Source organism: Labeo rohita, chromosome 13, assembly GCF_022985175.1.
Source record: "Labeo rohita strain BAU-BD-2019 chromosome 13, IGBB_LRoh.1.0, whole genome shotgun sequence".
Classification (NCBI taxonomy): Eukaryota; Metazoa; Chordata; class Actinopteri; order Cypriniformes; family Cyprinidae; genus Labeo; species Labeo rohita.
The window spans coordinates 32,116,499-32,142,485 of record NC_066881.1 but is presented as its reverse complement, the minus strand read 5'-3'; the positions used below and the strand labels follow the sequence as shown (position 1 = coordinate 32,142,485).

The 25,987-nt window shown below is 39.5% G+C and overlaps 1 protein-coding gene across 6 annotated transcripts in view; it reads left to right on the top strand.

The window, feature by feature from the left end:
• The window catches only part of fgfr2 (fibroblast growth factor receptor 2), a 64,651-nt gene extending 39,581 nt beyond the window's left edge, over window positions 1-25,070 (top strand). For all 6 annotated transcript variants that reach the window (XM_051126380.1, XM_051126379.1, XM_051126378.1 and 3 more), the window contains 7 exons: window positions 1,527-1,637; window positions 2,004-2,194; window positions 9,962-10,084; window positions 12,815-12,885; window positions 18,398-18,535; window positions 21,009-21,114; window positions 23,252-25,070. In XM_051126380.1, coding sequence (XP_050982337.1) covers window positions 1,527-1,637; window positions 2,004-2,194; window positions 9,962-10,084; window positions 12,815-12,885; window positions 18,398-18,535; window positions 21,009-21,114; window positions 23,252-23,416 — 905 coding nt within the window. In that variant the 3' untranslated portion in view covers window positions 23,417-25,070. The remainder of the gene's footprint in view (window positions 1-1,526; window positions 1,638-2,003; window positions 2,195-9,961; window positions 10,085-12,814; window positions 12,886-18,397; window positions 18,536-21,008; window positions 21,115-23,251) is intronic.
• Window positions 25,071-25,987: the final 917 nt, after the last annotated feature.

Here is a 25,987-nt window from a genome sequence, read left to right as displayed (position 1 = left end):
ATTCTTAGAAGAAGAAACTGGAGTAAGATAAGACAGGAATGGCGGTCAGTGGATTGTGTCAGGTTCGCTCCAGTGATCAGCAGGCAGATAATGAAAAGGCGACTGTCTCTAAGGTAATTACTCTAAATGGAAGAAACGCTTTTTAATTGTGAGGCAATGAAAGGAGAGCTGTGTGGCGGCTCTTCAGTGTAACACGAAACCACACAGACAGTTACGCTGGGACACAGACAGCCAGTCCGGCCAATCTACTCATATAAGGAGTACTGGCGTTGGCAAGGATGGCATACTAACTGCGTTTGCATTATGTATAATATGAATAGTTATACTACAAAACCAAAACGCTGAGCAGAAGTGTATCCCACAAGGCAATTTGCCTTGTTCTTTTAGTTCCAGTGTGACATTTTTTAAATCGTTATTGGATAGAAAGGCCAAATATTAAGATGTTAGAACAAAAAAGATTAATCCCACTGGTCACAATAAAGAACATTTTCATTTATAAAGCTCTAAAAGTATTACTGACTGGTGTTTTAGTGCATTTTCTGCAAATATGAAAAAAATGAAAGATCTCAAGTAATTATGTGCAATTTCACATGGTTAGTGCAAATTGTCAGATGACCAGAGAAGTTTATTTCCTGTTTGCAGAATGAGATGATGATGGCCGCATCAAAGCAAAAACAAAAGGCTAGTAAAGTATGTTAACATAAAGATATGACAAAGATTTTTGGTGCACATTATATTTAAGGTGTCTAGTATTAATATCATTAGTATCACAATTCATAGTTATTCAGTTTTGTGGAGTGTGGGCATATAATGAGTAAACATGTTGATGCCAACATGTATACTTATTCAGTGTTGTATACAGGTTTTTATCTACAATAACCAAAGAATGTCATGAAACAGTTTAAAATAGGTTGATAACTGGGCTGAGATGTATAATTTAATTTCAGTATACACATTATCCCACCAGTCACAATTGTGACCAACCATAAACCACACACTTTTCCATAAAAACTTAAAAAAATAGTAATTATTGATTATTTCAAGGTGTTACTAATGACGTATCTTTTTGATATTTTTATATCTGAGAACAATTTGGGATAAAATGGATTTAAAATTAAAAGCAATAACATTTCAAGTATTAGATTCTACTTTGAAATGTTTATCATTGCTTTATTTCACATATTATTTTTAAAAATATATTATAAATATTTAAATATTTTAAATGTAGTATGCAAAAGTGGAACACAGCCATACAATCTCACCTGTGAACAAGTTTCACAAATAATTACAAAGAAATGTCAAACATCACGTTGAATTACATGTGAAATGTTAGAAGCACTGACAGAGCGTTTTCTTGTAAAATGTATTTCAATAATCTTTGTTTTATCCCAGAAGAAAAAAACTTCCAGGAATCAGGAAGAACTGACATCATTTATTTATTATTTTGTAAATAAACTGATTGTATTTTGTTGAGTGAACACACAAACACTTTGTTTATTCTGTGTTTTGTTATTTAACCTTTCTAGATGACGCAACAGAGAAAGATCTTTCTGACCTGGTGTCAGAGATGGAGATGATGAAGATGATTGGCCGGCACAAAAACATCATCAATCTGTTAGGAGCGTGCACACAGGACGGTAAGTGAAAATCTGATTCGTTTTAAAGAGATAGTTCCAAAAATAAAATTCCGTCATCATTTACTCACCTTCAAGTTGCTCCAAACCTATGTTTTTCAGGTTGAACTCACAAAGAATGTTGGTAACCAGTACGTTGCTGGTAGCCATTGACTTCCATAGTATGGAAAAAAAAACTACAATGGAAGTCAATGGCTACCGTCAACTGTTTGGTTACCAACATTCTATAAAATCTCTTCTTTTGTGTTCCACGCAAGAAAGAAATCCTCATAACATGAGGATGAGTAAATGATGGCAAAGCTTACGTTTTTTAAAGCTCTCATCGGTATAAATGATAGTGGGATGACATTCTCTTTTTCTCTCTCTCAGGTCCGTTATATGTCATAGTAGAGTATGCATCTAAGGGAAACCTTCGGGAGTATTTGAGGGCCCGGCGGCCCCCGGGAATGGAGTACTCATATGATATAGCCCGAGTATCAGATGAGCCCCTCACCTTCAAAGATTTGGTGTCCTGCACTTATCAAGTAGCCCGTGGCATGGAGTATTTAGCCTCACAGAAGGTACCTGCACATGCACACCATATATAAATTCAATTAACATCACTTATTGATTTATAAATGTTACCTACATAGGCTTTACATGGTGCTGGTCACAGCCTTAGATCGCTGTAATCTTTCTAATGAAGTCAAGTCATATCACTTTTATTTCTAAAGCGCTTTATGCAACGCAGATTGTTTCAAAGCTCCTTTTTCCTAAACAGGAAAATAACAGTGTTAATGTTATGAAACAAATCTTAGTTTCAGCTGTAAAGCAGCTGCACAGAAGATAATAGTGTCATTATACAGCTCAGTTTACTTCATTGTTGTTTCAGTTCAGTTTAGTAGGGGCCTATGATTTCCGTGTGTAACGGAGTCAAGGACGAATCCGGAGGCGTTGGATCCATTTGCAACAGCTTTATTAAACACTCAGACGTAAACAACAAGCTCGGGTCAACAACGGCGGACAGGTGTGGTGAAGGCAAATCCAATCGGGTAGTCAAAGTCCATGCAATAGGTCGGGGCCGGCGGCAATCAAAGGGGTTAATCCAAAGGAAACGCGAGGGTCGACAAAAGGCAGGCAGCAAAGGTTCACACACACGATACACAGTCCGGTTGGCAACGAGTAGGCAGTCCGAGAAAAGAACGCTCAGGATTGATAGCATGACTAACAAAACTTCGCGATGTGCGAGACCGCGAAGCGCCCTAAAATGGCCGACAGAGGGGAAGTGAACCGGGAGACCCGGAACCGGAAGTGACAGTCCCAGGCACGGGATTATGGGAAGGGTAGTTTCTAAAACTCCGGTGAGAGCTCCCGCTGGTGGGGGATAGAGGGAGCCACAGAGACCGTCCGTGTAACAGAGCCCCCCCCCTGCGAGTGCCTCCTGGCACGAGGAGGTAACCGACGCCGGGGTCTACCCCTACGGCGGGGGCCTGGTCGATCTGGGTGCGATGTGTGGTAGTCCGTGAGTAGAGAGGGATCGAGGATGTCCTCTGCGGGCACCCATGACCGCTCCTCGGGACCGAAGTCCTCCCAGTCGACCAGGTACTGTAGACGACCTCTCCGGCGCCGGGAGTCCAGGATTGTGTTGACTCGGTAGACCTCCTCGCCATCGATGATCAGGGGGGGTAGGTCCCTGCTGAACGGTCCCCTCTAGGTTCTCCGCTCCTCCCGGTCGACCAGCGGGCTTTAACAAAGAGATATGAAAAGTGGGTGAGATACGATATTCTGGAGGGAGTTCTAATCTGAATGAAACAGGTGTAATCTGACGGCTGATCTTGAAAGGACCCACGTACCTGGGACTGAGCTTTTTGCAGGGCAGACGGAGGCGTAGGTCTCGGGTGGATAACCAGACCCATTGTCCAGGTTCGTAGAGAGGACCCGCCCGACGTCTGCGGTCTGCCTGGGTCTTGGTTCGATGGATGGCTCGCTGTAGGTGGACATGAGCACGGTTCCAGGTCTCCTCACTCTGCTGGAACCAGGAGTTGACCGCCGGTAGCTCTGAAGGCTCCCCCGACCAGGGAAACAAGGGAGGCTGGTACCCTAGCACACACTGGAAAGGAGTGAGGTTAGTGGATGGCTTACGGAGGGAATTCTGGGCGTATTCTGCCCAGAGGATGAAACGACTCCAATCCTCCTGGTGGTCCTGGCAGTAGGAGCGTAGAAACCGGGTCAACTCCTGGTTCAGTCTCTCGGCCTGCCCATTGGCCTGGGGGTGATAGCCGGAGGTTAGGCTGATGTTGACACCCAGCAGGCGGAAGAAGCTTGACCATAAGCGGGAGGTGAACTGGGGACCCCGATCAGAGACGATATCTTCGGGCAGGCCGTAGAAGCGGAAAACTGAGTTGCACAGAGCCTCTGCCGTCTCCATAGCGGTTGGGAGTTTGGGTAGTGGGATGAAACGACAGCCCTTGGAAAATCGATCGACTACTGTGAGGATGGTGGTATGGCCAAGAGAGTTGGGTAGGTCGGTGATGAAGTCTACGGCAATGTGGGACCATGGTCGCCGGGGTGCTGGCAGTGGTTGCAGGAGACCGGAGGGTAGCTGACGAGGAGTTTTGGAGGTGCTGCACACGGAACAATTCTTGATGAAGGTGATAACGTCTGGGCGCAAAGATGGCCACCAGAAACGATTGTGGAGCAGCTGAATAGTGGCCTCTATCCCAGGATGACCAGAGCTGGGGGTCGAGTGAACCTCGGTCAGCACGCGAGTACGGAGGTTGAGGGGCACGTAGGTCAAGTTCTCGGGACAGTCATTAGGGGGCGGATCCTGGGTCTGACCTTCAGTAATTTCCGTCATTAGATCCCAGGCCACAGGAGCCACAATAACAGACGGGGGCAGAATGGACTCAGGTGGTGATACTGTGTGGTCAGGCTCATGGATCCGTGAGAGAGCGTCTGCCTTGGTGTTCTGTGACCCTGGCCGGTAGGTGATCTCAAAGTGAAAACGGGTGAAAAAGAGTGACCACCTGGCCTGTCGATGGTTCATGACCCGGGCTGACCGAAGGTATTCTAGGTTTCTATGGTCTGTGAGGATTGTAAAAGGATGAAGAGAGCCCTCCAACCAATGCCGCCACTCCTCGAGTGCTAGCTTGATAGCCAGAAGTTCCCTGTTCCCCACGTCGTAATTTCTCTCCGCTGGGCTGAGTTTGTGAGAGAAGAAAGCGCAGGGCACAGTCTTGGGAGGTGCTCCCTGTCGTTGAGACAAGACCGCTCCGACTCCGGTACTGGATGCGTCGACCTCCACGAGGAAAGGCTGGTTAGGGTCCGGATGATGGAGTATGGGAGCCGTTGTGAACCTTTGGCGGAGCTCTTCGAAGGCCTGGATGGCGGGAAGTGACCAGGAGAGACGAGTATCACCTTTCTTTATCATTGAAGTCAGAGGGGCGGCCACTGAGCTGAAGTTCCGGATGAAACGACGGTAGAAGTTTGAGAATCCTAGAAAACGCTGCAGCTCTTTCAGGGTTTTGGGACGTGGCCAGTCTCGTACAGCGGAGACCTTGGTCTCGTCCATAGCGACCCCCTCTGGACTGATGATGTACCCCAGAAAAGAGATGCTCTGCTGGTGAAACTCGCACTTCTCCTGCTTGGCGTACAATCGGTGTTGGATGAGTCGTTGGAGCACGGCCCTGACGTGCTGGACGTGTTCCGGGTAGGAGTCTGAATAAATCAAGATGTCATCAATGTAGACTATGACCCATCGGTTTAACATGTCCCGGAAAACTTCGTTAATGAAGGCTTGAAAATAAGAAGGACTATTGGCCAGTCCGAAGGGCATCACCCGGTACTCGTAGTGCCCCGAGGTAGTCGAGAAGGCGGTTTTCCACTCGTCTCCCTCCCGGATCCGGATGAGATTGTAGGCCGAGCGCAAATCTAGCTTGGTGTAAATCTTGGCTGTTCTTAGCTGCTCCAAGGCCGATGGGACCAGCGGGAGAGGGTAGCGGTATTTAACAGTGATGGCGTTGAGTGCTCGGTAGTCGATGCAAGGGCGAAGACCGCCGTCCTTCTTTTTACGAAGAAAAAGCCGGCCGAGGCTGGTGAGGTGGAAGGTCGGATGAAGCCCTTGGCGAGTTCCTCCTGGATGTACTTGTTCATGGCCTCGGATTCAGGCTGCGAGAGAGGGAAGATACGTCCTCTGGAAGGAACTGCTCCTGGGACCAGGTCAATGGCGCAATCTCCGGCGCGGTGAGGAGGTAGGTGAGTGGCTTTGACAGTGCTGAAGGCCTCGAGAAGGTCCTGATACTCATCAGGGATGAGACTCTTGGGCTTGAGGGTCTCGGGTGAAGCAGAAGGTTGTACTGTAGGCTGACTGCAGTGAGGCTGGCAGCGGGAGGACCAGTGAGTTATTATAGCCTCGGACCAGGAGATGGAGGGTTCATGTTGGTGAAGCCAGGGATAGCCGAGGATGAGAGGTGTTCGGGGTGATGTAATGATGAAAAACCGGATGGTTTCTTTGTGATGGGGCTCGGTGTGGAGGGTGAGGTCCCCTGTAGTGTGTTCGATACGTCCAGTTCCTAATGGTCGCCCATCGAGGGCGGCCACTGCCACAGGGGAAACACAGGAGAGAATGGGCAGACGATTAGCTTTTACGAAGTCCGCATCGATGAAATTGCCGGCAGCGCCGGAGTCAATCAAGGCGGTAGCCCGAACAGATCTATCCTCATAACACAGAATCACAGGAATCTCACAGCGATTGAGATGCAACTTGTTTGAACTCACCGAGGCAGGCGGACGAGGTGGTCGAGTGGGGCAGGTGGCTCGGATGTGACCCGCCTGTCCACAGTACAGACAGAGGTTGTTCTTGAGGCGCCGCTCTCTCTCCTCTGCAGACAGTTTAGTCACCCCCAGCTGCATAGGTTCTGGTGAGGCCACGGGGATGGGACTGGTTGGAGGGATCATGGTGACTGCTCGACTGGGCTTGCGAGCGCGCATGACGTTGTCTATGCGGATGGACAGATCGATGTACTGGCTGAGCGACAGCCCCTCGTCTCGACAAGCTAGCTCCACCTGTAGCTCCGGCTGTAATCCCTTACGGTAGTGCAACTTTAGGGGTCCGTCGTTCCAACCACTCTGCGCCGCCAGCGTGCGAAAGTCCAGCGCATATTCGGCCGCGGTGCGTCGTCCTTGCTTTAATGCCATTATCTGTTCCCCGGCCTCACTGCTCTCTGGGCTGGGCTGGAAGACCTCCTTGAAGCTTTTGAGGAAGGCGGCGAAAGAAGGGAAAGTAGGCTGACCGAGATCCCAAACAGCAGTGGCCCATTCCAGAGCTTTCCCAGTAAGCAATGAGCAAACGAACGCAATCCGACCCTCGTCGGTGGGGTACAGGTGTGGCTGCTGGTTTACGAACAAAGTGCATTGTAGTAGAAACCCCTTGCACTTACCCGGCGAACCGTCAAATTTCTCCGGAAACGCCAGTCGGGGACTCGCGGTGACGGGCGGAGCGGCCGGGGACGGACTGGCGGCCGGAGGAGGAGAAACTGCCGGTGGTGCAGCGATCTGCAGTCCCTGTACGGCCCGTACCAGCTGCTCGGTTAGGGCGGTCAGATGGTCCAGTTGCTGCTGATGGCGTGACAACATGGAGGCCTGGGCGGAAACCTCGGATGCAATCTGACCTGCTGTCGCTGGATCCGTAGCTGGCGAAGTTTTCTGTAACGGAGTCAGGACGAATCCGGAGGCGTTGGATCCATTTGCAACAGCTTTATTAAACACTCAGACGTAAACAACAAGCTCGGGTCAACAACGGCGGACAGGTGTGGTGAAGGCAAATCCAATCGGGTAGTCAAAGTCCATGCAATAGGTCGGGGCCGGCGGCAATCAAAGGGGTTAATCCAAAGGAAACGCGAGGGTCGACAAAAGGCAGGCAGCAAAGGTTCACACACACGATACACAGTCCGGTTGGCAACGAGTAGGCAGTCCGAGAAAAGAACGCTCAGGATTGATAGCATGACTAACAAAACTTCGCGATGTGCGAGACCGCGAAGCGCCCTAAAATGGCCGACAGAGGGGAAGTGAACCGGGAGACCCGGAACCGGAAGTGACAGTCCCAGGCACGGGATTATGGGAAGGGTAGTTTCTAAAACTCCGGTGAGAGCTCCCGCTGGTGGGGGATAGAGGGAGCCACAGAGACCGTCCGTGTAACACCGTGATGCGGGAAACACGGACGGAACCGTGGAATCCAGTCATAAAAACGGAATTTACTGAATAACGCTGAATGTCACTGAATTTGTCAAAGTTTGAATGAATTGATCAAAAGTAGGTCATTACATTTAAATCAAACCGCAATATGGACTAGTATCTGTAAATATTATGCTGCAAAAATACTATTTAAATGTGAATCCTGCATGTTCTGCATGTTTTAATAAATGGAGCAGACGAGTGATTTTGTTTACTACACACATTGAAGCGCGTGATGCTCGCGGTGAGTTCAGCATTTGACCATTCCATTTTAGGAAAACTAGCGTCATATCATATACACACAGAAATGTAAAAGTAGACACAGCAAACCGTCAAAATAAAAGTCCGGTTTAACTTGAAAACCAGAGTTAACCAGAAATATATTACTACTATTACTACTACTACTACTACTAAAATTAAACAAACATTATTTTTAAAGGTATAATCACACAACATTTCTTCCATGTTTTAATTTTAATAGTAAATTCCCCCTTTTGCCAGTTTGCTTAATTTTCAATTATTAAGAGATAAATTAAATTAACGTTTTACGCCTTCGATAACCAGAACATTTTAAATACACAACACAGAATTTCTGAGGGTAAAAAACCTTTCATAAGGCTATACTAAATTAGGTATGCATTCAAATAATTAGACATGCTAAAACAAAGAATTTGATAACAATAAAACATATGGTGAGAGAAAAAATAAAACATTTCATTCAGACATGCTCTTCGATTAATAAAATTTAATTTAACCATTAAAAAGGAGTTGATCAAAATTAAAACGGAAAAAGAATGGAATCCGGAAAAATTAAAACGGAAAAAAATGAATTTGGAAAAAAATAAAACGGAATTTGGGGAAAAAGTAAAACGGATTTCATAGGGCCCTAGTTTAGTAACAGTGTCAATGCTGCAAAGGTAATCAATTACGAAACATGTTCAATTAAGCTGTATAGCAACTCTATAGAAATCAATAGTCTCTCTGCTCAGTTCAGTGTTGATTCAGTTTAGGTTCACAATTTATATTAGGTGGCCTTAACTACCATGTACTTACATCAAAAAGTAAGTACAATGTACTTATTGTGCTCATACTGTATTGCAAAACCCTTTTGCTGCTATGGGTGAGGTTAGGGACAGGTTTATTGGTATGGGTAGGTTTAAGGGATGGGTTAACAGTGTAATTATAAATGCGATTACCGAAATGTACAATGTAAAAACATGTATGTACGCAAAAAGTGCATTGTATCAAATGATTAATTTCAGTGCAAGTACATTGTAGTTAAGGCCAACTAATGCAAAGTTTAGTTGCAAAGTTGATTTTGCAAAGTTAGTGTCATTATCTATCTACATTCAGTTTATTTTGTTCTGATGCAACAGTGTTAATGTAGAAAAATTGCTAATATTACTTAATAATAATGGTCTTTAAAACCCTAATGGACATTGCATGCAAAATGGCAAGCACTTTTGAAAATCACACGCTTTTTATCAGTCAGCATGTTCTCGGGCTGCTAACATAAACACCACCAAGAAGAAACTAGTTGCTAGATAGATTGCAAGGTTCACGGCAAGAAATCTTTGAAAGATATTTGAGTGTTTTGTTTGTGCACACCTGTATATTCTGTTTCGTTCTCAGAGTATCTGATTTCACATCTTCCTGTCCCTAGGTGTCATTTTTAAAAAAGTCTCGAAGTGGCTTATTCTTGGTCGTAATAAACAGAAACTTTCCATTTTAATCTATAACAAGCATTTTTAAGCAAGTTTATTTTCATATGCACATTTGTTTAAAAAGCATTCAGCCTTCCAGTTAGATTCATGCAGCATTTTTTTATACAGTCAGAATCACAGCAGATGTGCGCGACTCTGTAAGCCGGTTACGACGCTCGCACTGCAAACATGCTAACTAAACACTGTCATCACGCTCCCCTTCCCGCCTGGAATGCGCACGGAGCCTTATCGTGCCTCAGACACTCTCACACGCGGATCCGCCCTGCGGTTTATCCCTAAAGCACCTAAAAACCTATGTGTTGTTTGTGTCTACGTGTGTGATTTTTGTCTGTGTTTCCAAGATGAAGTCGTGATGATTTATGTTCTTTCTATCTTTCTTCATCTCTATGGCAGTGTATACACAGGGATCTGGCTGCCAGGAATGTGTTGGTCACGGAAAGCAACGTTATGAAGATTGCAGACTTTGGCCTGGCCAGAGACGTCCACAACATAGATTACTATAAAAAGACCACAAATGTAAGTTTCGTTTAATCGGGAGACACTCCGTTTTACTGTGAAACACATTTACTGTTGATTTTCATTGTGCATTTTTTTGCCGATATTTATAGATGCATGTAATGGCACTCTATTTGTTTATAGTTCATGTTTAAATAGGAAGTTGAGACAAGACATACACATGTTTTTGAAAAAAGTCTCTTATGCTCACCAAGGCTGTTTATTTGATCTAAAAATACAGTAAAAAACAGTAAAATTGTGAAATATTATTACAATTTAAAAAACTGTTTTCTATTTGAATATATTTTAAAATGTAATTTATTCCTGTGATGCAATGCTGAATTTTCAGCATCATTACTCCAGTCTCCAATGTCACATGATCCTTCAGAAATCATTTTGATATGCTAATTTGTTTTTATTTTTAAGCACTTGATTGAAAAGTTTGAATAGCAAGTCTTAAATACTTTTAATTTTTCCTGCATGTGCTAAATCTTACGTTTGTCAATGTTTAAGTGTACACAATCATGGAAAACCAAAACCAACCCTAATTTAGATCTCATTGGTTCTTGAAGCGTCCTTTATACAGACATATTCATGCTCGACTCCTTTCAGCCTCCTGCCATCTCTTTCTTTGTTCTCTTACCTTTTCTCTCTTTCATTTCTCCTTTTTTCCCCTCTGTTTATCTGCCACATCCCCCCCCTCCTCTCGCCAGTCTTGGCATGATTTGCAGATTCCCAGGCAGTCGGCGTGTAAAGTGATTTCAGCTCTTTGCTTATTTGGGCCTGCCCTCTTCTCTTATTCCAAAGCTTGTTGTTCAAGCTCATGAGAAAGAAATGTTAGTGACAAACCTAAACACATTAGCATAGCTTTAACTTGCATTCCCACCATTATACCGGTCTCTAGGCTGTCTGAGATGCTTGTTTAGACCGTAATTCATTCATCTGAGAGTTTAGGTCATCAGACGTGAAAATTTTGATAGCATCGTTATCATTATCATGTTTGGGTCAGTGTTCGCGAAAGATCAACATGAAATCAAAATTGACCATAATTATGTACTTAATAAACATTCCTAATCTTAGAGTGCATGGTTTTAGTTGGTCACTTATGGTTGATAGATGGCATAGACGGTTGGTCTGTTGGGTTGACATCAAAATTGATGTTATTTAATGGCTTCATAAACATTTGTAGTCTAATTGTGCATGATTCAAGGTTTTTGTTTTGGTTGTTAATTGGTGTAGATGGTTGATCAGTTGGACTGAATTCAAAATTTATCCTATTTAATTACTTGATAAGCATTCATAGTCCTATTGTGCATGTTTCTAGTTGGTCATTTTTGTTATATGATTGTCCAGTTGGATCTAGTTGGTCATTTTTGGTTGTTAGCTGGTATAGATGGTTGATCAGATCGATTAAAATAGACTCAGTTTAATTACTTAATAAACATTTCTAGTCTTATTGTGCATGATTCTAGTTTGTTCTTCTAGGTTGTTTAGTTGAATTTAGTTGGTCATTTAATCTAGTTGGCCATTATTAGTTGTTATTTTATGTTCAGTTGAATCTAATTGGTCATTTATTCTAGTGGGTCATTTTAAGTTGTTATATGGTTAATCTGTTGGATCTAGTTAGTCGTTTTTGGTTGTTAGTTGGTATAGATGGTTGATCAGTTCGATTAAAAATTGAAATAAAATATATAGTTTAACAGTTGGATCTAGTGGGTCATTTTCTGGTTATTATGTGTTTTTTTTTTTTTTTTTTTTTTTTTTTTTTTTTTTAGTTAGATCTAGTTGGTCATTTAACCTAGTTGATTATTTTTGGTGGTTATGTAGTTGCTCGGTTGGATCTAGTTGGTCATTTAATCTAGTTGGTCATTTTTTGGTTGTTATATGGTTGTTCAATTGGATTTAGTTGGTCATTTAGCTTAGTTGGTCATTTTTTGTTGTTATATGGTTGTTCAGTTGGATCTAGTTGGTCATCTGGTCTAGTTAGTCATTTTTGGTTGTTAGCTGGTATAGGTGGCTGATCAGTTGGATTGAAATCAAAATTGACTCATTTTAATTATTTAAACATTTCTAGTCTTACTGTGCATGATTCTAGTTGGTCATTATTGCTTGTTAGTTGGCATAGATGGTTGATCAGTTGGATTTCCAGCTGGTGGACCTGGTTTCAACCTGTTAGACTGCTGGTTAGAGTTGGTTGGACCAGTAGAAAACTTTCACAACAAGGAAATAAATGTAAGCGGCAACTTTTCCATACGTTATTCATCAGTACAGCTTTAGTCCTGATTTATTTCTCCCTTCTTATCAAGGTCACCAAGATCTGGCCATGAATATTTTAAACATAAGTTGCCATTATTAAAACATTGAGCAAAGCCCAGATTGAGCGATACTGATGACTGATTAATGGCTGGGGTTAGATTCAATTACACTAGTTCAACCCCCTCTAAATAAAACCCTGTGAGCCAGGAGATTGTGAACTCGGGCCCTTTCTATTGGATCTAGCACTCCAGACACCATTGGCTCTTGTATCTTCTCCACTAGTCTCAATTTATTACCCCACAATGACTCCTGAGGGAAATTAGAGTTCGGCGATACGTCCCACCAGCATTTAATTGCCAATCATTATTGGCTGCTTGGGGCTTAATGAAATTCCAGGCTAACAAGAGTCTGGTACAGATGAAGATGTGAGTGTTGCAGTGTCTGGATGTTGTTGTGTTGACCGTCTTTGACCTTTTCTCCTATTGATGTCTGTAGGGTCGTCTGCCGGTGAAATGGATGGCTCCAGAGGCGCTGTTCGACCGAGTCTACACGCACCAAAGCGATGTGTAAGTCAGCTGTTTATGTCCTTCATTGTTTGCTTGATTGCTTTTTTAATTTTAAAGTGGACATATTATGTGAAAAAGATTTGTATTGCTCTTTCGCTGATGTTTACAATCCAATCTCCCTCCCTAGTCCATGCATATTACATTTATTTATTTAGCAGACGCTTTTATCCAAAGCAACTTACAAATAAGGATTAAACAAGTGATTCATCTCAATGACACAAAAACACAATAAGTGCTTGCAGTACAAAGTTTCAAACATTGTCCAGAATAGTATAAGGTTGAACAGAGAGGGATTAAGAAATAGTAAAAGCACAGAAAAAGAAACATTTTCAGCAAGCTGTTATAGTGGTCTGTTTTTGCCATTGAAAAAAGGGTAATTGTGACTTTTTATCTCCCAATTCTGACTTTATAACATGCAGTTATGACTGTATATAATGCAATTCTGACTTTATAACTAAACAAAAATAATTGTGAGTTTATGTCTCAATTCTGAAAAAGAAGTCAGTCTTTTTCCTTAGAATTTGACTTTATTGGACTTTAAGTCACAATTGAGAGTTTATAATTCATGTATGAAAGAAAACAAGTCAGAATTGTGAGATATAAACTCACAATTGTGAGAAAAATCAGAATTACAAGAAAAAAAAAAATCTGAATTGTGAGATATAATCTTGCAATTGCATGAAAAAAAGTCGAGTTTATAACTCACAATTCTGAGAAAAAAGTCAGAATTGCAAGTTTATATCAATTCTAAACAAAAAAGTCAGAATTGCGAGATGTAATCTCAGAATTGTGAGGAAAAAAGACTGAATTATGAGATAAAAAGTCACAGTTACATTTTATACCTTTTATTCAGCATAAGTTTGCACTGAATTTTCAATTTACTTTCCACTGAATCTGAAAAATATTGGAGATCTCATTGATTTCAAATATTGGAATCTGAGATCATTTTGAGACATTTTTGATGCTTTTTTTCTCAGGAGAAACATCTGAGAACATCTCTAAACTCACAATTTTGAGAAAAAATTCTGAATTTAGAAATAAGATGTTGCAATTTTTTATTTTTATTCAGTGGTGGAAATGGGCTTCCATAGGATGCAGTGAAATTCTCATAGAATAGAGGGGTTTTTAGTTGTTTCTCGAATATTGTCAGGGATTCAGGTTGTCTAGATGGAGTAATTATTTATTGAACCTAAGCAATGGCAAATACCGGGAATCTTCTCAATCATGTAAATATGAACAATGAATGTATGATGCATATTTAAACAGTGCAGCTGGTATTGTTTCTAGTTCCACATGTGTGGCCAATTATACAGATCATCTGCATATAGTGTTGATAGCTTATCATTTCTGCACAGTGGTTTTGGATAGTTCTGGTTGGTTCTGCATAAGTTGTTTTGGATCCAAGTATACGTGATACTGTTATGGCTGGTTTTCCTTGTACAAATTGAAAAAGGGACTGAAGCGGTTTGGAGTCACTGTATGTTTGTATAAAGCGAGTAGAATCGGATCTGCTGGCAGGTGAGTTCAGGGGTACAAGAATTGTTTCCCTTCTGAAAAAAAAAGGAGCACGAGTGATGGAAAGTTAAGGAAGTGTTTTTGTCAGGCAGAGAAAGAAGAAGGACTGTTCGCGGCCAGCGCTACCCAGAAAAGCGAGAGATTTCACGCTCGACTTGCGACCAGTGCCGTGTTACTAATCTGCGCGGCTTCAAAGCCCTTCAGACGGGCAAGACTCTCACCTCCCAGAGCCCGGACGGAAATGCCCTCTATCTTCCCTATAATGCATGCTTGTTGCCTTTCATTTTAAGCTCACATGTTATTGTTGTCTTTCAAAAAGATGAAACGAAACGGAAGTTTCGCTTTGGCTGCATGCACAGGCTGAAGTCATTTCTAGATTCATTTGTTATTAACAATCTAATCTTTTGGTTTGCGTTTGTCGAGTTCCAGATTATTAATTTGAGAAGCCTTTAATGGAATGGCATGGGAATGTACAAAAACAGATATTATCATAAAAGAATGCAGTCATACTGTCCACCCCTAATGATATATGTAGTGTAATCTCTTGCAGGTCATTATGTTTTATCATATTTGTCTGCTCTTTGTGTGGTCCGTGCAGTGAAATCAAATCAATAGCAAAGAGACCCTTATTGATGGCAAATGCTTAAATCTTTTGTCTTTGAGCGCAACTCTAATTATGCATCATCAGTCACTAAGGTCCCAAGCTCTCTGATTGGCTCATAGGCAGACAGGATCTATATATGACATCATATTAAATTAATACATAAATTATAATAAAAATTGGCATGTTTTGACAAACAAGACTCATGGGGAATGGGATATAAGCTGCAGAGCTTGCAAAAATGGAAATATGGATGCATGTGTGTGAATTACCTGTTTGTTCAGGATGTAATTTGATGGCTTTTATGGTAGAGGTTCATCCGGTCTCATGCAAGGTCATCTTTATTAGATGAACCTTTTTAAACCTATAAAATTGGCCTTTATTGCCTAGTTAGCATTTAGTGTTCAATCATTTTATGACAAGAACATCTGGGTTGTCACCCTAAAATAATAAAATTATATTATTTTATAATTAAATTCTAAAATATATTTAATTATAAAATGCAAATATATGAATTATTTTATTGTATAATTTTATTATAAAATAATATTTTTATTAAAAAAAATATTATTTATTAGACTAAAGATTTTATGCAATGTGGAATTATTTCTATTACAAACATATTTTATTTATGCAAAATTAGTAAATGCAAAAATAATTTTTCCTTTTATTTTTTAGGTAAAATGTGTCATTGATTCATTGCTAATTAGAAAGCATGCTCTAGCATCCAGCTGAATCATTTGCACACAAGCCATTTGCAGCCTATTGCATTGAAGCGCAAGGGTTCAAGAGGACATTGCAGTGACCCTTTTTGTGCCCTCGTGTGAGTGATTGATCATGAGGAGGTTAGCCGTGGTAACATGGGGTGACTGAATAGAGATGATGAATTTAGCAAACATGTCAGAGAAGATGCAGCCCTAGATAAAAACGAGAAGAAGACAAACAGGGTAACTGATTGTATAAACAAGCACAGGGACTGGTAACCGCAGGAGTAAACGAAAGCAGAGAGCCTTTGTCCTTCGCTTTGTGTGTTGTGACCGCTGAGGGTCAACAGAAAAGAGTACGGCCAGAGGAAATTTGTTTTGCTCACAGGCTGCTCTTTTGTAACTTAGGAGACTTAATGAGTTTTCAGTTTTAAGTGTCTACTTAGTCTTGTTTGTTTCTCCTAAAATTCCTTGGGAGAAAGTGGACATAAATACAATAGTTGATAAACAGTAAGAGTGGATAGCAACTCATCATGTGATCATGATTATGTGAACTGTAGATTGAGATTTTTGAATGCAAACTGTGATATCGTTTTGAGAAATTTGCTCTCCCCTGAACCAATGAGAAATATTGGAGTTCATTTTGAGATCTCATTGATTGCATACTTTGGTATTTGAGCAAATTTCAACACATATTCTCAGTCTTTACCTCAGGAGAAACATCTGAGAAGCATGAGACCAAGTTTATTTTCACTGAAGCTTTGAGAAGCATTGGAGTTCATATTGAGATCTCATAGATGGCAAACGTTGGAATCTGAGATCATTTTGAGACATTTTTTTAGTCTTTTTCTCGGGAGAAATATCTGAGAAGCAGGATTCTACACCTGTACAAGTCTCTGATTTGCTCTTCACTGAATCTTTATGAGAAATATTGGAGTTCATATTGAGATTTTGATTTAGTATCTGACCACATTTTGAGACATGAGATCAAATTCGCTCTCCACTGAATGTTTGTGAAAAATATTGAGATCTCATTGATTGCAGACATTGGTATCTGAGATCATTTTAAGACAATGTCAGTGTCTTTTTCTCAGGTGAAACAACTGAGAGGCACCAACATTTCAGTTTTCTCTCCACTGAATCTTTCTGAGAAATATTGGAGTTAATATTGAGATCTTATTGATTGCAAATGTTGGTTTCTGAGCACATTTTAAGACATTTTTGAGTCAGAACCAACTGAGAAGCATGAGTTCACAGCCAAGTCTTAATTTACTCTCCACTAAATCTTTATGAGAAATATTGGAGTTCATTTTGAGATCTCACTGATTGCTAATCGTATCTGAACACATTTTTGAAATCTTTATGAGAAATATTGGTGTAAATTTTGAGATCTCACCAATTGCAAATTTAGTATCTGAGCACATTTTGTGACATTTTTTAGTCTTTTTCTCAAGAGAAACAACTGAGAAGCATGAGTTTGCACCAAAGTCTCAATTTACTCTCCACTGAATCTTTATGAGAGATATTGGTGCAAATTTTGAGACCTCACCAACTGCAAAAGTTAGTATCTGAGCACATTTTGGGACATTTTTCTCAGGAGAAGCATCTGAGAAACAGCAGACTATGTCAAAATCCCAGTTTGCCTCTCCTTTGAATCTTTATGAGAAGCAGAGTTCATCTCATCGATTTCAAACATTGGTATCTGACCACATTTTAAGACATTTTTTGAGTCTTTCTTCTCAGGAGAAACATCTGAGAAGGAAACACTAAAATCTCAAATTTGCTCTTCACTGAATCTTGTTGTTTACTGGGAGCAATTGAGATTTTAAAGAGATCTCACTCACATCTTTTCTGCTAACCTGTGTGTGTAGTTGTAGAGATCTGTTTCTGAAGCATGTTGTGTAACGCATTGATTTCAAACAGTTATATCTTGTGATTGTGAAATGCTTTTATTAACCCAGCAGGATAAATAAAAGCTCATGCAGATGATAAGGCTTTCTGGCTCTGCATGTCCATTGGCCTATTTTGGGAAGCTTTTAACTCGCATATGATGAGTCAAAGGTCAGAAACCCTCTGTGGAAACTCTTATCATTTACGTATTTTATTTTCCCCTCTCATCTTAGATGAAGCAACGTGGAATTGGCATGTGTTGAAAAATCATTCCCCGCTACAATCTTTCGCCCTCTGGACGTTTGTTTCCTGTGAGTCTCGCTAATGTTTGTTTTGGCTGGACAATATGTGTCATTGTGGTGTTCTACGGAGGACAAAAGCCAGCTTTGAGTCCAGAGCCATTTGAGTCGCGTAAAAGTGGTCCCACAGTCCGGGACGCTGCAGAAAGACCGCATTGAGACCCCAACAGCTACTGCGTTGTTAGAGCCAACAAATATCACTACTGTAAATGGATCAAATTGGGATTTTTGGAAAGGCTTCATTTCACTTCAGAGCGTTCCTCATCCAAATTTGGGGGATAGTGAAGTGATGGTACCACAGAAGAGGCTGGAATTTGTTGCTCCCTTGACGGCGGTTGTTAAATAATCAAGAATAACTGAACAAAATGTTGATTGTCTAATGCCAATATACTCGAAACAGTCAAAACACTGATTGAAAGTGTAATATGAACCACAAGAGGAGTGTGTTTGTTGTGTGTTGTACTGGTAAAGTGATCTGATGAATGTGTGTCTGTCTCTTCCAGCTGGTCGTTCGGGGTTTTAATGTGGGAGATCTTTACGCTCGGCGGTTCTCCGTATCCAGGAATACCTGTCGAGGAGCTCTTTAAGCTACTAAAAGAGGGTCATCGCATGGACAAACCTGCAAACTGCACCAACGAATTGTGAGTATTGATGTTTTCTAAAAGGTTTCATGTTGCATTGTTTGCATTGTTAGTGTCAAGGTGGCGTCCCAATACATTTTAGAACTAGTTAAACTAGTGTCCTGCTAACCATTTTTCCTATAATTATATCTCACAGTCTCACAGTTACATTGTCAATGAGCTAGTTACAGTGGAACCCCGCTAAACTTTATTAATTGTTTAATTTATCATGTTAAGCTAGCGTCCTGTTTTTTTTTTTTATTGCCATATTGTAGCTTGCATTTAGTGTCAATGTACTAGTTCAGATGTTGTACAAATTTTTTTCTACCCATTTTTACTCTTGTACCTTACGAAAATTAGCCATGGGTTTATTATAGTGAAAGTGTAGTAACCATGTTTTGATGGCATATTGATTACCATTTGTATAACCATAGTTTTACTACAAATACCATGGTTAAACTGTGGTTAGTGTAGCAAAACCGTGGTTACTTTGTGGGTACCATTCTTTAACTATGGTAACTATGTTTTTGGTTTTATTTGTAGTAAAATCAAGGTTAATTTTTATAAGGGAGTGAACTAGTTAAGCTAGCATCTCACTAATCATTTATTACCAGCTAGTTAAGTTGGCTTCACTCTAACCTTTTAGTTATCATGTCTTTTACTTAATTTCAGTGTTTATGTATTAGATAGTTAGTGTCCTGCTAACCATTTTATTTCTACTATTTTTTTTTTTTCTGATTTGCATTTACCTTGTCAGTGAGCTAGTTAAGCTAGTGTTACACTAACCATTTACCTTTCTAACTTTTTTCTTTTGCCTTCAGCATTTCAGTGAGCTAGGATTGCATTTACCTTGTCAATGAACTAGTTAATCTGGCAGGTTAATAATAATAAATATTAGCATTTAATGTTTCATTGAGCTAGTTAAGCTGGCATCCAACACTTACCTTTTTTAATAATATATTTTTGGCTTTAACTAATTAAGCTATTGTCCTACTACCCTTTTTTATGGCTTGCATTTACCTCATCAGTGAGCTAGTTAAATGAGCATCTCACTAATCATTTACTTTTTCTGCCTTTTTACTTGCATTTAGCATGTCAGAGAACTAGTTAAGCAAGTGGTCCCACTAATCATTTTCTTTTATTCTACTATTTTATGTCTGCATTGAGTCTTTGTGTGAATTAGTTAAGCTGATAACAGTTTTAATCATATTTTCGACTTGCAAGCAGTCTGTATATGTACTAGTTAACCTAATTTTCTACAGTTTTTCTTGTTTTTGTTTTTTTGTCTTACATTTAGCTTAGAAATGGATTAGTTAAGCTGTCGTCCCACTAACTATTTTTTACCTTATCAGTGAGCTAGTTAAATGAGCGTCTCACTAAGCATTTGTTTTTTTTCTGCCTTTTTGGTTTTCATTTTAACATGTCAGAGAGCTAGTTAAGCTAGTGTCCCACTAATCATTTTCTCTTCTTCTAATATTTATGTCATACATTGAGTCTTTGTGTGACTTAGTTAAGCTGATAAGAGTTTTAATCATATTTTTGATTTGCATGTAGTCTGTACATGTACTAGTTAACCTAATTTTCTACTGTTTTTCTTGTTTTTTTTGTCTTACATTTAGCTTAGGAATGGATTAGTTAAGCTATCATCCCACTAACTGTTTTTTACCTCATCAGTGAGCTAGTTAAATAAGCATCTCACTAAACATTTACTTTTTATGCCTTTTTACTTGCATTTAACATGTCAGAGAACTAGTTAAGCTAGTGTCCCACTAATCATTTTCTTTTCTTCTACCATTTTATGTCTTGCATTGAGTCTTTGTGTGACTTAGTTAAGCTGATAACAGGTTTAATCATATTTTTGACTTGCATGTAACCCATACATGTACTATTTAACCTAATTTTGTACTGTTTTTCTTCTCTTTTTTGTTTTACACTTAGCTTAGGAATGGAATGACATTTAAATGACATTTTGACTTGCATTTAGTGTGTACATGTACTAGTTAAGCCAATCCCTGCTTTTTTCTCTTCATTTTCTTTGGTGCATTTAGTGTGAACTAGTTAAGCTTGCATCATTCTGTTCATTCTGTTTTCCTTGGTTTCACTCAGAAACGCATCCCATTCTAAATTAAAGCTAGTTTCCAAGATGGTTTTACAGTTTCTCAGAACAGATTGTAATTTCACAGTGGAAGTGGTTAATTCACAGTGACTAATGAGCTCTTTCCCACCCTAAATTGACAGAAAAATACCAAATACCCATCGATGACCTAACAAACTTTTACATTGATTTACTGCCAAAATGAGATGTTTACATTAGTTTTGAGATTGTACATGGGCAGAAAAGTCACTGTTGCCTTTTTTATCGAACCTGCAGTTTAGCGCACATGTATTCACCTGAGCATGTCTGATTACAACAAATGGCTGTGGCACATTTGATTTCCAAAACAGAGCGTAGAAATAAATAAATGATGTCACTTTTTTTGTTCCTCTGTCTCAGGTACATGATGATGAAGGACTGCTGGCATGCTATCTCTTCCCACAGGCCCACATTCAAACAGTTGGTCGAGGACTTGGACCGCATTCTCACTTTGGCAACCAACGAGGTGAGGCGTGCACACGTTTACACACATGCATAAACAGACTCGAGACCATTCAAGCTTTCCCTATAGTCCTGGGATCCATCAAACCCGTGCCAACGCTGGCGCAGACTCCGGCTCACAACATTTCGCAAGATCCGCGAGGGAAAGGAAACCGTTTTTATGGTCAGCGTGCAGGTCGAGAGTTGCACGCGCTTGATTTCATCCAGGCTTCGCGTTTCGAGAGCAGCCCTCGTGCTAACGTTACTCAATTGTCAGATGGAACCGTACTGGACGATTCTTTCCGTTCCCTATCTGTCATCCCCGATATCCGTGTGGCGGACTGAGGGATGGAAATCTGTCAGAACTTGTCGAAGGGGGGGATTGAGCCGTGGAAGAGAGATGATGCCAAAAGCCCCGCTCTCGCTTGCCGTTTTGAACTTTAGAAATGTAATAAAGTGCCTCTGCTTTCTTCCCCCCGTCTTAAACTGCTCACAGATGTGAAGGTCTTTAGTAATGTGAGCTGCCTTGTGTTGAGCAGCGAGAGTTCAATCCAACACTCATTTTCAGCAACCTAAAACCCCCCTTTTCCTCTAGTCAAATAGTTCAGTACCAGCCGCAAAGACAAAATGGCTCCAATTTTGTCTGAGGAATGAACCAGGAAAAAAACCACCCTTCTGTACATTTTTTGGCCGTATATATTTATGTGCGTTGGATGTTTATACATATGTATTTTAGAAATGTACAAATCTTCAGGTGCGGTCCTTTCTGTTACTGATTCACTGAAATTCGATAAGCAAATATTGGTTAGACTTGACATTCAGAAGGAGTTCAGTGGAGTGGAATCTGGCGTGCAGGTTTCCAGCATGGTTAAACTCGGATTGAGCGCACTTTATTTTTTAGGAAGCGGCTAGTAGATCAATGTTACTGCTGGTGAACCACAGCAGAAAATGTTATTTGAGTAATAAATAAGTATTTGATATGCACTACCATTCAAACATATGGGTTCAGTACTTTTTGTTTTTGAAGGAAAGGACGACACATTAAATGGATCAAAAGTGACTGTAAAGCCATTTTCAATGTTGTTCTTAGTTCTTTTAAACCTTCTGTTCATCACAGAGTCCTTAAAAACTGAAACTAAAAAGTAATAAAAAACAAAACATAAAATAAAAAATACTTTATTGTATTTATAAGTAATACTTATCGAAAATACTTTTTTTAAAAAAAACTTTTTTACATAATTAAATTAAAGCTTGAACTTGACTGCGGAAAGTGTTGTTTCAAATCAATTTAATCAAATAATTAATTTTTTTTATTATATACACTGCTGTTCAAAAGTTTGGGTTCAGTATTTTTTTGTTTGTTTTTTTGAAGGAAAACAATGGTTACTTTTATTCAGTAAGGACACTAAAGCTGTAAAGCCATTTTTAATGTCACAAAAGATTTATTTTTCAAATTAATGTCGTTTTTTTTAACTTTTTATTCATCACAGAGTTCCTGAAAACGAAAACTAAACAGTAAAAAAAAATAAATAAATAAAATTAAATAAATAATAATAATAAAATAAAATAAAATAAAATAAAACTTATTCCAAGACAACAGTGGAAAGTATTGTTTAAAATAATTGTGATCAAATAAATAATTATTTGATTATCTACATTACCATTCAAAAAGAATGAAATGAATACTTTTTTTCAGCAAGGAAGCATTGAAAATGCTTTAAGAAAATGCTTTAAATCTGTTCTTTTGAACTTTCTATTAATTATTAAAGAATTTTTTATTTCAACTAGTTGCCAAGGCAGCACCTTTTCTTTTTAAGTTGAAGAACTAAACTATAGCAATTAAATAAACATAATAAAACTTAATAAAAAGTGACAAAACATTTATGAAATTATAACTAAAATTAAAGTAAAAAAAAGCAATGTAAATGTAAGAAGAAAATATTAATTAAAAACTACAATAGTATATTAATTATATTAAAATAACACTGGTTTTAAAAGCATTTTCTTTCTTCATAGAAATAGCTTTTATTTCTAATGCAGAAGGTTCACTTTTAATTTAAAAATTGAAATTTAATTTGGCTTTTTCCTAATTTTTCCCATTAAATGTGGCAGCTCAATTTCTCGTCACGTATATACTGACGCCTTGATCTTTGTGTCTGTAGGAATATCTGGACCTGTGTGCCCCAGTGGAGCAGTACTCTCCCAGCTTCCCCGACACACGCAGCTCCTGCTCCTCCGGAGACGATTCCGTCTTCTCCCACGACCCCTTAGCAGACGAGCCCTGCCTTCCCAAGTACCAGCACATCAATGGAGGCATAAAAACATGAGCCTCTTCAACGTTCTCCAGACTCACCATTTCATCACAAGCTACACCTGCAGTTCTCAACAAGACTGAGAGACTTTTAGCCACAGTTCCCTTGCACCCATTCAGAACCGTATGCTGCCTCTAGACTCCTCGCGAAGCTCCCGCTGGACTTTCGGAGCACGCAAAAGGAGGCTGAGACGCCAGCAGTGCTGCTTTTCCGGAAAGAAACTGAAGTGTGTGAAGCGCAGGTGCCTTTTTTGCGCGCACAAAAACACGTGACCAAGCTCTTAACAAGAGGACGAGGACTGAAGGAAAGTGACTGTTTCCAAGGGCCCACCTCTTGTGTTTTTTGTTTTGTTTTCTGTTTATGTTGGAATTCTATTACATTCTTGCCATCATTCCGTTGCTTGGCATTCCAGGATTCTGTGTTCCCAGGAGAAACGAATGGAGCACATGGACAGAACTCTAAAGAGACAAAAAGGAGAAAATAGGATACGACTACAATAAGGAAACATACAACTAACAGAAGAAGAAGAAGTAGAAAACATAACACTGCCTCTGGTTGATTTTTTATTTTTTTATTTTTAAATGCTCCGTTTTTACCATGATAACACAGTTATCATACAAAAAGCCCAAGCAGTTATTCTTAATGGTAAAAAAAAAAAAATAATACATGGTATATAGTGCTGGGTATATTTGTAAATATATTCAAATATGTAAAAATATATATTATATATTTACAATGAATTATTTTTTGTATGGACTTCCGAACAATTCCTCCCTTTTCCCGCAGAGTGAGAAATAGATGTAGACACATCTAGATGTTTCTATGACATTCCCAGACATACATTCGCACATGTACAGCAGGACTCGACATTAAAGACTCCATGAAATGGCTTCTCTTGTGTGTTTCCTGTTAAAACAGGAAGTTTCTTTTCTTTGTCAATTTTTGGGAGTGTACTTGCGTTTAGATGACCTCAGCATTAACAAACATGGACTAAAAGCCACAAAACTCCGTTTTCAAGCATATGTTCCAGACACATTGAGCCGTGGTGCTGGTTCGAATCCGGGCGCACAAAACCTCCGGGAAAAGTTTAATGTCGGGTCCTGCGCAGCTCTCACTTGTTGACACAGTCACGTATTGGCTTTCAGGGAAAGAGATAGCATGTTAATTTATTGACTTATGTTAAGAATCAAAAGGATAAAAAAGATCAAAATAATAAAGAGATAATAATATTAATGATGACAGTAGAAACAATAATGATTCATAATGTTTATTTTGTAATTTAAAATGACATTTCAGTGGTACAAAGAATTATTTGTAGCTGGTATCGAAAGATTTGCATTTCTTACATCTTTTTTATATATATACACACAAATGTGAATGGTAAGTTAAAATGCAAAAATAACGTACATTTTTATAGTCAGCTAATCCCTTTTCTATAGTAGAGGATGTCCTTTTTATCCGGCTGTTTTACTCACACTGAAGTTTGCATTTGAATTTGACGAAATACTGGAAAAAAAAAATGGGTGCAGTATATTTTTTGCAGTTTTAGCCACATCAACTCGAAAGTATTACGAATCATTCAAGTGTTTCATTTTCTTCCAGACAAATGAGCTGAGGTTGTTCTCAAGTGTTCCTGACAGATTTGTAAAATTAAACATGAAAAAATGAATTGTGTGTGGTTTGTTTTTATACTTTGTCCCCCAAGGGAATATTCTTTCTACAGAATGTGATTAGCATCAATCGATCGATTATTCTAACCTGTTTTCGGTTAATTAACAGAACATGGCGCATCTCCGTAACGCTAATAAAATGCGTTACTTTTAATACCAAGTCTCGGATTTCAAATTATGTTCATTTTATTATAGTATTCAAACAATAAATGTCGTTTTGACAGATCGCTGTAGCGCCTCTGTTCATGAGAAGCAGCACGTCAACTGATCATCTCTTCCGCTTTAACCAGTTTCAGCAGGAAATAAGCATGATTGAACGTCTAAAGATATGTTAAAAGACAGAGTACAACTTACCGAAATCGGTATTCTGTCTCATGTAATCGCTCGATCAATGTTTCAACCGTGGAAAGACTTAAATATAGGCTAGCAGCTTGTAAACAATGTCACGTCACATTTACCTCAGAAAAAAAGAAAACAAGTGACTATAAACTTATTAGTTAGCTAGAAAAATGAACTCCAGAGAGGAGCATTTCGCTAAATATATGTACCATATAACAATCATAATTTTTTACTGTTCGTCAGTGTTTAATTTGTCGTTGAATAAAGTCACATTTTTATGACAGACGCCGTTTTAATGTTTATTTTTTAAATAACGAATTGGAGCTGAACTAATTATGTGATTGCATCTAATATATATCCAAAATAATTGAATTGAATCGCAAGCTTGTGAATCAGTATCAAATCGAAATGTGAAATTTGTGTCAAAACCTTTTCTGGTGTCTTTGCACATATTCAGTGCAATGATACAAACAATGAAGCAGTTGAGATTTGCTATGTAGTATACAGTTAAGGGCAAAAGTTTACATACACCTTGTAGAATTAACAAAAATAAGAGGGATATAAAATGCATGTTATT